The 13,294-nt window shown below is 36.1% G+C and overlaps 1 protein-coding gene across 1 annotated transcript in view; it reads left to right on the forward strand.

Moving 5' to 3' along the window:
• Nucleotides 1–13,294, forward strand: part of SEMA3C (sema domain, immunoglobulin domain (Ig), short basic domain, secreted, (semaphorin) 3C) — a 159,379-nt gene that overhangs the window by 117,249 nt on the left and 28,836 nt on the right. Inside the window, exon 12 of the mRNA XM_008569975.1 lies at nt 1,880–2,102. Coding sequence (XP_008568197.1) covers nt 1,880–2,102 — 223 coding nt within the window. The remainder of the gene's footprint in view (nt 1–1,879; nt 2,103–13,294) is intronic.

The raw sequence follows: 13,294 nt of genomic DNA on the forward strand, positions 1-13,294 counted from the left end.
CATGTTTGCAAACGTGAGTCTGCCTGGCAACACCAGCCCAAAGGCACTCAGATAGTTGCGAGGATTTAACCCCAAGGTTGCTATATTTTGTTTGGTCCCCATAATTGTTTTTTGTTTTTTCACTGAATCAACATTAAACATTTGGTGGATTTTACACAAAATCCCACTTTCTGTCTTCTGTTGAAGTCTGGCAGCATTAGGCCTTTATTCCTGCACAGGAGCAATCTGCTGGAGATGCATGTCCATTGCCACCTTTCGATAGGCATAACTTTCCAGTTTGTCACAGTCTCCATTACCTCCTACTCTTTACCACTGATGCTGAACCCACTGCTATTGATCAGGAAGCTTGCTTCATTATTTTCATTTTACCTTGTACCTCTCTAAAGAGAAAAAATGAAAACTAGAATAGGAGTGCCGTGTGTTTCAAAAAAAAAAAAACATCACAATGTGTTTTTGTTTCTGGAAGCAGAAATATTGACAGGTATTTCATACGGTTAGGCAAATAATGTTTGTATGTGTTAAAATATTATACCCAACAGCTTTGCTCATATAACTAAATACTCAGATTTTATTAGTGAGTGAGTTTGTGATGCAAGCTTCAGCAGTTCCCATCCTACCCTTAAATTTGGCCTCAGGTGCCCTGTAAATGGAAACTTCTCCTCAGAAGCCTTTGTCAGGCTCCCTTTCCAGAACTGCTGAAGCCATCCAGAAGTCCTTTTCTCAGATCTCATTATTGCTTCTGTCTGACCCTTTGGACTTGATGCTCTGAATCTTTCCTGTCCTGGCCAGAATTGAGGACCCTGTTTCATACAGCTCCTGCACCAAAACTGCAGGCCAGATATAATGAATGTGATAATTCATTTATTCAACTACTCTTTGTCAAATACTATTACCAGCTTTGTTACAGGTCTGACAGTAAAACAAAGAACAAAATAGATCCAGTTATGGTAACACACACAGCTTACATTCTAGAGAGAAAAACAGACAATAAAGATACAAGCAACTAATATATAATAGGTAAGTGAGGGCTGTAAAAAAAAAATAGGAGGCTGAGGAAATAGAGAGTGAAGATGGAAAGGGGGAGCTAGTTTTAGATATGACATCACCTTTCAGGAAATAACCCTTGAACTGAAATCTGAATGAAGTAACAGAGAAAGCCATGGGGTGGTCTGGAGAAGAGTATTCCAGAAGGGAAACAGCAGGTGCCAAGATCCTAGGGGGGAAGCATGCTTGAGGTTCAGAACAGCAAGAATCACTGTGACGGGGCAAGCTCAGGCCGCATCATGTAGGGGCTTGTAGGCCATTCTAAGCTGTTGGGGTTTTATTCTAAGAATAATGGACGTCAGTGGAGTCTTTTCTGGATGAGAATTATTAGGTCTAATCTACCATATTCAACCTGAGCTCCGACTACTGAGATCCCTCTTTTGGGAGAGGAGGTCAGATGAAATAAAACTCTTGCACTTTAGAGTTCTGATTGATTTTGACAATGATAATCCAGTTTATTTTAACCAGTAGCAGCATTAGATTGTATGCACAAGTGTTTTTTTTCTAACAGTGAGTCTCTGGCACAAAATAAGAAATAGAAAATTGACATATGAGAGGGTTGAAAGTTTATATTCTATACCAAATGGCATCAACTCCTCTCTGAAAACAAATAGGGTAGAATAAGTGGACTTAGCCTCTTTTAAATTATCAAATATTAATTTTTTGCAGATATTTATACAGATAGTCATGCTATTTATTTTCTCCTCACTATGTAGCAAATACACTCAAAACAAGTGGACCTTCTCAGTATTTTGAAAAGTAGAGCCTTTTTGATTATTACTATAACAAAGTATCTATTTTATTAACTTGGCTCTTTTTAAAATATTTTTTTTAGTGCCCAGGAGGAGCATTTACACCCAATATGAGAACCACCAAGGAGTTCCCAGATGATGTTGTCACTTTTATTCGGAACCATCCTCTCATGTACAATTCCATCTATCCAATCCACAGAAGGCCTTTGATCGTCCGTATAGGCACTGACTACAAGTACACAAAGATAGCTGTGGATCGAGTGAATGCTGCTGACGGTAGATACCATGTCCTGTTTCTTGGAACTGGTGAGTATTTGGGCGCAAGCTATACTAGAATACATAGTTAAAGAGAGTACTCTAATACAGGGAGTAGTTTAGGGCCATGGTATTGAAACTAGAAAGATTCCGATGTTTACTTCTGTCTGGCCCTTAATGAGGTTTTAATCTCTCTGTGCCTCTGTTTCTACATCTGTGAAATGGGGTTGATAAATTACATTATAGAGCTTTTTTAAGGAACAAATGAGTTAATGTATGCAAAGCATGTAGAACAGTTCCTGGTACATATTACAGTGAATATAAGAATAATGAGTTGAATTAAAGGATGGGAAGAAATTTTAAGTGTGGGTAAGTATTCCTCTCACCTGAAGCAAATTCTGTGACTTCTTAATAAATACATGGATCCATTTTTTAAGAGTAATGATAATGATAGATAACATGTTCTAAGAAACATTTGAAAGTGAATTTAACTCTAATATAGGTAGGTTTTTTGAAAATATTAATAGTATTATTTTATTACATACATGAATTCTAATTTGTCGATTTACCTTGATAGAAGTTGAGTGAAAATACTCTTGTTTCTAGACTCACATGATGTGGAATGACGAGTCTTGTATGTTCCAGAGCTGTGGTTCTTAAAATGCGGTCCCCTGACCAGCAAAACTATTATCACTGAGAACTTGATAGAAATACAAATTCTCAAGCCCCACCCCAAGAATTCTTGGGATGAGATCCAACCATCTGTGTTTTGACAAGTCCTCCAGGTAATTCTGATGTACATCAAAGTTTGAGAACCAGTGTGCAAGGGACAGAAACTCTAGCTTGCCAGCCAGGCAGTAATTAAAAATAAATTTCAAATATCCCTAATTAAGTCGTAAGCAGTGACTCTTCAATTTTCTTATTATAATATCAGAAATACTTCAAAAAATTAGGTCATTTCTCTACTAGTTTTGGAAATAAATATAAAATATGTCTGTAAAAGTCACTATAAAAATATGGCAGTGGTAGAATATGTATTCTGAAGTAAGAAATGTATTGCTGTCAGACTTCAATCAATGTAAGATGTGGATACTTCTTCTTCTTTTTTTTTTTTTTTTTTTGGAAATAAAATTTCCAAAGTGCACTTTTCTTATAAAGTTTTTATTTTATCCTTAAATTTAAAAGTAAAGATCTGATTATTGTATTCTCATATAATTTCAAGTTTGTACTGGTCAGAGATTGGGAATCTTCTAAAATGTACTATTTGGCCTCCTCTCCCACACTTGGACATATCTGAGTTTTCAGTGTTTCCCTCTGCTTGCCTGACATCTGAGGAATGATTTTTCCTTCCCAGACTAACCATTTTCCACTCTGCTGTCAGTTTTTATCCCATCCTGCCATGTCTAGGACTTTTGTTATCAATTATATTCTTTTTCCCTTTATTCTCTCATTTCATCCTTCACAGATCCTTGGCTTAGAAACTTGATGCTGGGATATGAAACTAGACATACATCTTTACCCATTGCCACTTCTATTGTATTGCTGATTTTACCAAGGTCGTGAATGTTCTCATGGCAATCCTGTCTTTTGACCACTGAAATACTTCTCTCTCATGTTTGCGCTGTTTGGCATTTTTGCCTATTGCTTTAGCCATGTGTCACATAATTCCCCTCTTTCCCTGGCAGTTCTCTCTTCACTGGCTGGCTTCCTCCTGCCTGGGAGTGTGGGGATTCCCCAAGGTTCGGTACATGGTCCTCTTTTTTGTGTGTGTATTCTATGGCCATCTTATTCATTTCTGTGGTTTCAATTATCTACTCTGTGGAAACAAATCCCAAATGTATAACATTAGTCCTTGCCGTTTCCTAAACTCAAAATTTGCATTTACAACTTATTGTTAGGTAACACACACTGTATACTCATTAACATTTCAAACATCGTGCTTCAAACTCTTCAAACTTTATCCTTTTCTAAAACTATCTAGCAAAAATCCAATCTCCTATATTTGTATCTGTTACTGCATATTTTTCTCAATGTTCTCTCTCTCCTTGATATATAATTTTTCTTTAGGCATATCACAGTACCCAGTAAGCTCAATAAATATTTGTCAAGATAAATTGGAAATCATAACTATGTCCATTTTTACTCATGTAATAAAATGATTCATAAATGACTGCAAAAATTAATCGTTTGCATATAAGCTGTGTTCCCCAAAGATGTAGCCTCTTTGGGGAACACAGCTTCTATGTAGTCATGTAAATGACTACAAAGAATTGCTTTTAGCCTCTGCTCAGATCATCCAACATGGAGTTTGCATTTGAAAAAAAAAAAAAAATTACCCCCTGAAGCTAAGTGGTAATTTAGAGTCACACCTCTCCCTAATGTCTCATATTACCCAGAAAAGATGACTGTTTTCTTTCTTTTCTTTTGAAGCCTGTCTTAAAGGTGGACTTTGATACTACAATGGGGTTGTTTTTTAATGACAATCTACCTAAAATATGTAGATTTCATGGGTGGAATTTTCAAACCTTTACAAACTGTTCAGCAGTGTTTATTCAGATAGAAGACAGTAAGAAACATGCTTTTGCACAAATTCTTTGGCTTTTCCTACCACATAAGTTTTTGGCACCTTTACATAGACTTTTTGTGTTGGTATTTAAACACTTGTGTCATTTTCAAAAACTATATTTAAGCATATGTTTTTAATTGTAGTAGGGAGCATCACTAATGGTTGCTTGCAAAACCACATGACTCTCTGGAGGATTCCATCCTAATAGGAAAGCGCATGCCATGACAGTGCCTCTGCCAACAGCATCTTTCTGAAGAGATGGCAACTCAGCCATTGAACATAATTATCCATGTGGTTATGTCAGATGCACTATAATTTACAAACAGGGATTTCAATTTACTCAAAACTCTAAGAACCAGTATAATGGTGTGAAATATTTGCTGCCCAAGTAGTTCTTGGATTGCTGGTTAAATTTCTGACAAAGAGAGTTTTCTGTGCTTGTTATTAAAAATTAAAAAAGAAAATAACAACAGCCTTTTCTAAATGGTTCTTAGGAGCATCACAGATTCTTGTCCCAGAATTTTTTAGCATTGTGTGTCTAAATATCTTGGGAAGGATATAACATTTCTTGGGTGTTGCCAACTCCAAGTGCCAGAGACCCCTTCAGCTGGCAGAAACAAATAATGATGCTCCAGTTATTGCCACAATGAGGAAAGCTTCTCTCCTGGCTTCCTTCTTCTGCCCCATCATGGAAAATTCAGGGAAACTCAAAGAAAACATTAACTGTCAAGGAAGATGTCATAGGGAAAACTTATGTGACAGTTTGTTGGAATGCAGATAGGATAGTATGCAGTTGTAAAAGGGGTCGTCAAAAAGTTCATGGAAAGAGGGGTATTTTAATACCATTCTTCCATGAATTTTTTGAGGTAGGCTCATTTTAATTTTGCATTTTATGAATATTTTTGTAGCTCACAGAATCTCTATGGTAAATTGTGTGGGTTCAATGCCTGGTAACTGTTATAAGTACACCTTTACCATTATGGTGTACAGGTCTGGCTAAAGGCGAGATGCTGGTAATCTCGCATTCCACTCTCCCCCGACTGCCTGAGATTAGTTTTTGTTTTTGCCTCAGATTAGCAAAATTAGTTTTATTTTGCTGCCAAATGCCAAACAAAATAAATAAATGAAAAAAACAGAAAAGAAAACAAGGGAAGGAGGGAGGGAAGGTGGGAAGAAGAGAGGGAGGGAAGGTGGGAAGAAGGGAGAGAGGGAAGGAAGGAAGGGAAAAAGCTTTGTCCTCTGATCTTTCATTTCTTACAGTTTGCATTATCAGCACCTAGTCCAGTGGTTGGCAAACTATAACCTATGGACCAAATGTAGCTCACTGCAATGTTCTGTGTGGTACATAAGCTAAAAGTGTTATTTAGGTTTTTAAGTGTTTGAAAAAAATAAAAAGAAAAATTTTTATGAGCAGTGAAATTTATAAGATTTTTAGATTTCAGTTTCCATCAGTAAAGTTGTATTAGAATGCAATCACACCCATTCATTTACATTTCATCTATGGCTGCCTTTGTACTACCATGACAGAGCTGAGTAGTTGCCTTTTAGCACATAGAACCTAAAATACATACTTTCTGGTGTTTTAGAGGGAAAGTTTGCTGACCTCTAGTTTGGTTGATAATTGTAAAATATTTAAAATATTAGGACTTCTTAAAGAAATTATTTTATAATGTGTAGATATAATTCAGGAATTCATAAGATTGTCCAAAATAAATATTTCTTCTTTTATCTCAAGTAAAAAAATAAAATGTTGCTATTTACTAATACTTAAGCTGGAAACTAAGTTAGTTATTTTCTCATTCACTCCTGCCACCAACCGTATAAAAAAAGATCACAGTTTGAAAAAAAAAATGTATTTTAAAATCAGTGCTTTGTTTTATTAGAGTAGTACTTATAGATTTTGTTTTTTCTTTTTCCTTTTTCTTTTTTTTTTAAGTTCTTATTGTTAGGACTGTGGAGCTGTGGATGTTTTTATGTTCTTTACTTCTTTTTTTTTCTTTCTAGTCTTTAGGAAGGGCTATAAAACAGCAGGCAAGGGCTCTCATAGGATTAGCATTTCTATTTTAACTTTGCCACCTACTGCTTACATCCAAACCATTTGTCCAAAGCAGACTATGTTGCACAGTCAAGAGATTTTGTGCCTATTTTCCTTTTGCTTTGGAGTTATGAAAATATTTAAGTGTCTGGGTCAGGTTCAGACACATTTGTCAAATTTATATTTTTAGCACTATACATGAATCAAAATGGCATGTGGTTTTTGAAGAGTGAGAGTATTCTTATGAATGGGTGTGAGGTTTAGGATAATTTAATGCCATTATGATTTTTTAATGTAGGGTCAATACACGTGGTGTTCTGCCAAAATTCTTACATGGTATATATTGTTTCATGCTTGATATTAGCTGCTGTTTAGCTGGGTGAGTACTAAGTCAGAATGTTGGCTCCAGTAAGTCCTTTAAAAGTGTGGAGTTTTGAAATGTGTGCCACATATGTGACTAAAGCTTTAGAATGCTTGCCTTGCTATGTTAGAGGATAACTGCCTTCATAGGAGCTAACTAGTTCCAGCAGTTGCATTTATTGGAGTGGCACACTTAATGAAGGGCAGAGCCAAGAATTTTGATTTTGAAAGAACTTCCTAAAATACTCCACATAAAATTTGATAGCTGGAGTAATGCATTTGAGTTCAGAAAAGACTACTGTCAGCTGGGAGCTGTGCATGAACGTCAACTCTGAAGATGATGTCTACATTTCTCTTTTGCTTAGGAGTAAAGAACAAATCCCATTGTAAGCCACTGGTTTTTAATAACATTGTGGGTCACTGCTTTCCAAAGCAGAATTGAGAAACTTCTGAGAGTTTACCATGGATTCTACAAGGATTTTCACAGCAGGAAAAACTAATGAAACAGAGTAGAGTGATGGCTGAATTGATGGAAGAAATATATATAAATCAGGGCGTCATGACTACTAAATCATGTAGAAGGGTAACAAAGAGGGACATGTGAAGAGAGAGAGAAAGAAAAGACGATAGCACGTAGAGTTGAGTTGTTGCTAATCCAGAGACAAATGTTCTCATTTAAATTTTACCTTATTCAGAGTGCAGCCTTATAACTGTGAGGTCACTGGTTCGGATCCCATACCTGCCAGCTGCCAAAAAAATAAGTAAATAAATAAATTTTACCTTAAAAATATAATTTGTTAGAAATAAATATATGGCTAATTGCTGAGAAAAATTATTTCAAAGATCAGAATTCTTTTTTTAAGCTATTCTCCAAAGGTCTGTTCTTTTAAGGACAGTGCAAAATCTCATATAATGATTATATAAACTTCATTGTTGCTAGTTGGCTCGCATTACCTGTTTATTTAATATTCTATCCTCTTCATTTAGCCTCTTCGTTATTCTTACCTCATTTACCACCACTGCTTTGTTTTTTTCTTTTAATAGAGTCTTTTAATATAAATTTTATTTATATTTTCTCATTTTACTGTGCATTAAATATTTCATCTACATATGTCAAGATGTCAAAATGATGTTGTTAATATGCTGACCTTCAGCATTGTCATTGGCATTGCTTTGTTTGAGTGATATCACTCACTTTAACCCATGTGTTGTCACCAAGTCTTGCATGTGAATGAGATGCACCTTACAAAGTGACAGAGAAGACTTGTACAAACTTTGCCTCGAAACAGACTACAATTTTGTGTGTGAATTAACCATGCTGGAATTTAACCTGTGAATTTAATATGTTTATGTTAGTTGCATTTTCTTTAGAAATGAAGGTGGTAAAAATTTTTGGGGGGAAGGGAGGATGCAAAAATGTAGTAGGATTTTATCTTAGTTTTTGATGCATCACCAAATTTTTGCATATTTAAGATGTTTTTACATGGAGCTTACATATTTTGGTGGGGGGCACTGGCCAAAATGGGGTTTGTTGTGTTCAAATGACTTAGACACTTAGCAGAACACATTTAAATTTCTTTGGCATGCTCTGTTTACTTAATTAAAATGGATTCTGCATAGCTGATTTATGTACTTGGAGGATTTCAGAATATCATGCAAGGACATAGTGCCACTCAGCAGGAGGAGAGATGGCCATAATTTGTCTGGAACACTGGCTCATTACTCTTTAATGCCTGGTATTTCTCTAGATGACTTGAAGACAGCTACAGGCAGAACTCGTCCCTGTGTGTGTTGCCTCCATTTAACCATCTGCTCTTGTATGAATGCAAGAAAGTTTTTTAGCCTGAAGAGATTGACTTATGAAGTCCATTGTCTGTGTGTCAAGAATAAATAGCCACACTATGGTTTTGTTCTTGATGTGCTGCCAAGTTTCCCTGAGGCAGACTTGGCAGCCTTTGCCCCTTGGAGAAGAATTCACAGCCTACTGCTCAGCCAGCCAGGCCTTCTCTATGTGACCCACTCACAGGAGGTCTGTAGCTGTCAGCTGCGATGGTGGTTTTTGTAGGAAGTCAGCTTTTTAAAAATGTTTGTTGAATTTGGAAAAGTTCAAATTCTAGAAAACGGAAGGAAATCTTTCATTTTAGAATGTGAAATGTAGTATAGATTGGAACAGAAAGATTTGAAACTGGAATTCCTGAGGTAAGTCTGTGGTGTTAGAATCATATATGTTTCACTTTCCTTAGTTGCATTCTTGTTTTTCTCTTCCACTAATGTGGTAAGTAGAGTAATGACCTCCTCCTGCAAAGATCTCTGCCTAATGATCCCCAGAACCTGTGGACATGTTATCATAACTGGCAAAAGGAACTTGCAGATTTGTTTAATGTTACAGACCTTGAAATGGGAAGATTTTCCTGAATTGCCTGGTTTTGCTAAATCTGATCACATCACTCCTTAAAAGCAGAGGACCTTTCCAGGTTGTAGTCAGAGAGATGTGGCTGTGAAAGAAATATCAGAGAAATCTGACTTTGCTGGCTTGGGAGATGGAGGAAAAGTACCATACATCAAGGAATGCAGTTGGTCTTTCGAAGCTAGAAAACACGAGGAAGCAGAGTTGCCCTAGCACATCCAGAAAAAAATGAAACCTTCCCCAAACTTTGATTTTAGCACAGTAAGACCTGTGTTGAACTTCTAGTCTACAGAACCCTAAGACAATATTTTTTGTTGTTGTTTTAAGACATTAAATTGGTGATAATTTGTTTATGGAAGCAATAGAAAACTAATACAACTAGCTTTTGAAGTCTAGCTTAATTGATGTTTTTCTTAAGAATTTTAAAAATAAAGATTAATCAATTCCAATGTTTCAAAATTCTGGAAAAGCTCTTATTGATTAATGCAAAACAAAAGTAATATGTTCTATAGCTCTTTCTCAACCAGTATGAGCTAATATAGTAATACAGCACAAAGATGCTGTATATTCGTTCATTAGAATTTATTCAGCTTATTGCATGCCAGGGCTTATGATCTATAAATAAGAAGAGCAATATCACTTTCCTTTGAGGATCTCATGGCCCAATACAGAAGACAATTCAATTTAGTAAGTATTTATTTAGCATAGGAGTGGCTGCATGGTACACATTTTAGATAGTTTTCTGTTGCTGCATAACAAATTACCACAAAATTAGTGTATCAATACATTTGTTATCACAGTTCCTATGGTGATGGCTTAGCTGACCTCTCTGATCAGGGTCTTGCAAGGTTGCAATCAGAGTGTATGCCAGGCTGCATTCCTTTTTGGAGTTCAAGGTGCTCTTTCAAACTCACATGAGTTTTGGAAAAATTCATTTTCTTGCCATTGCTCCTTAGCTCCTTGAGGCCACCCACAGTTCCCTGCTACATGGATCTCTCTTCATTGGCTGTTCAAAACATGGTTGTATGCTTCTTCAAGGTTAACAGAGTCTCTCTCTTCAGTTTGCTAAGATGGGATCTCATATGATGTAGCATAATAATGGTACTGACATACTATCACCTTTACATTTTTCTTTCGATTAGAAGCAAGTCACATGTTCTACCTGCACTCAAGAGGAGTCATACAAGGATGTGACTTATTAGGGATCACCTTAGAGTGTGTCAGTCACTGCTCCTATATATTTTAGATAGATTACTTTGACATTGATATGGAGGATCCATTAAAGAAAGAGAAATAAAAAGGAGACGTTTTGCATACTATAGCCAAAAAATGATGAGAGCCTAAATTAAGATAGGAGTTAGAAGTGGGAGGTTGAAAGGAATTATCAAGTTTAAGATGTATTTAGGAGGAGGAAAAGGACCTGATGACAACAAATTGATTTATGGCTTGATTTATAACTTTGTGGCTTGGCAAATAGGTGGAAAGAAGTACCATTAACTGATCAAAGTAGAGAATCAGTAAGCAGTTTTGGAGAGTACTGAATTCCTTTCTGAATGGAAAATCTATCCATTTCATTGACCTATTATACATCAAAGACTGAATTTATGAACTGAACCTAAATTACATTATCTCATTAAAACCTCACAGTAATCCAATGAAATAGAATTAGTTTCCATTTTACGGTTGTACAAACTGAGGCTTTGAGAGGTGAAATTGCTTGCTTAGAATTGCCAAACTATTAGGAACAGTAATTAAATTCAAACCCAGATCTGTCTCACATTGAGTTGAGGATTTGGTGGACTATCCAGATGGATAAGTCAAAGAGGGTGTTACTACAGATACACTTCAGCAAAGAGACCTGTGCTAGAGATGGAGATATGGGTGTCATTAGCAACGTAGGTGTTAGCTGAATCCATGACAATACTGGAGGTCATTCTAGGAGACTATGCAGATAAGGACTTAACTGTGGGAGCTCATTCAAAGGGTGGGAAAATAAAGAGTAATTTACTGAGAAGATGGAGAAGGAATAATCACAAAAGTAGCAGGAGAATAAGAGAAACTAATATCATGGTAACCTTGGTAAAAGATAGTATCAGGCAGGAAGAAGCAGTGGTCAAGGTCATCAGATGTAGCACATCTGTATCTGAATGCCTTGTAACATAGGCAGCTTTCCTCATGATCCTATCTGCTTACACACTAGTAACATTTGAGAGGAGAATAACTATTCCCAAAAGAATGACATGTGAACAGAAGGAAGAAGGAAGGGGTTATAGTCAGGTAAATGGTAGGTGAGGAGATGACCATATGTAGAGGGAAAATCTCTGCTCTGTACCCAAGCACCTAGAAACACCTGTAGATGTCCCAGGCCAACTCATATATGTGCTTTAAGTGGTATACACTAATGCAGAACAGCCTATCTTATGATCAAGATGGTGCAGAAAAATGAGCTGATTAGTAATCATAAAATTCATTAATCTCAGATGAGTAATTCTTCCACCAAATGATAAAGGATTAAGTAGAAAGGGTCAGCCCCAATTTTTCGTCTTTGAAAATGTAGTTGTTGGGTCGGCCCGGTGGCGCACTGCTACAGTGCACCGCTTGGGAGCGCGGCAATGCTCCCGCCGAGGGTTCGGATCCCACATACAGACCGGCCGCTCACTGGCTGAGCGAGGTGCGGGTGCAACACCGAGGGTTGCGATCCCGTTGCCGGTCCCGGTCCGGTACGGGCGCGACACTGAGGGTTGCGATCCGTTGCCAGTCACGAAAAAAGGCAAAAAGGAAAAAAAAAGAAAATGTAGTTGTTTCATCCTGTATAGAGTGAGTAAAACCTTACATAGTACATCTGCATTATTTGAGGTAAATAAATTTGACTGAAATTAAAATACAAATAAAACCAATTCTTGATGTAAAGCAACCCGGGATACTAAAAGTGATATATGATTTTTAGTAATTTACAACATCTTAAATCATTAATTATAGTGATTGATGAGACCCAATTTGAGCATTCTTGAGCTATATCACAAGGAATAACTGTAATAATTCATATGTCACTTGAGCTGGTACTACATTATAATGTTATTCTTAATGCTCACAATGGAAAAATAGCTTCTAGAACCAGAATAAACAAACATATTACATTATAAACTTATTGAGCACATTTTCATACATTAGATACAGCAGACATTTTCATGAGGATGTACACCTTGGTTGAATAAATATTAGGTCAAATTATTAAAAGAACACATTTTGCTGTTTTCTAAGTTTTTGGTATACTTCAATTGAATCAAAACATAATTTTGTTACTCCTTATATAATTCCTAGTTTAATAAAATCATTGGCCTTAAGATTTCATTTTTGACTTTGCCCCAGAAGTCTTAACTAACTTTTCAATTAACCTACCTAAATGTATAATTCCAAAACATTCCAAAGCAATGATGCATACAAAACATGTTTGCCTATAAAATTCTAGGTCAGCATATGGCTGTGTGGTATGTAAATTAAAATTTCCAGAGATTCCCCATATTACTAATTTTGATTGGGATTTCTCCAAAACATTGTTAAATACAGAATAATGTGTTAGAATTGTTTTTAATGTTATCCCTGGTTGAATTAGAGGATAAGCATTAGGGAACAATCTTTGGCATTCAAGGTCCCTAGGTTTAAACTCTGCCCTCTATCACTTATAAGTTGAGCAAACTATATAACATCTCTAAGCCTAGTTTTCTTAGTTATACTTACTTTATGGGCTTATTTTAAAGATTAAATGAGATAATGTATGTAAAATCCTGAATGTACAGTACTGCCTAGCAATTAATAAGCATTCAACAGATACATACACACATACCTATATAGTAGATATATATTTATTGAAATCA

The sequence above is a fragment of the Galeopterus variegatus genome, unplaced genomic scaffold, assembly GCF_000696425.1.
Source record: "Galeopterus variegatus unplaced genomic scaffold, G_variegatus-3.0.2 Scaffold30, whole genome shotgun sequence".
Classification (NCBI taxonomy): Eukaryota; Metazoa; Chordata; class Mammalia; order Dermoptera; family Cynocephalidae; genus Galeopterus; species Galeopterus variegatus.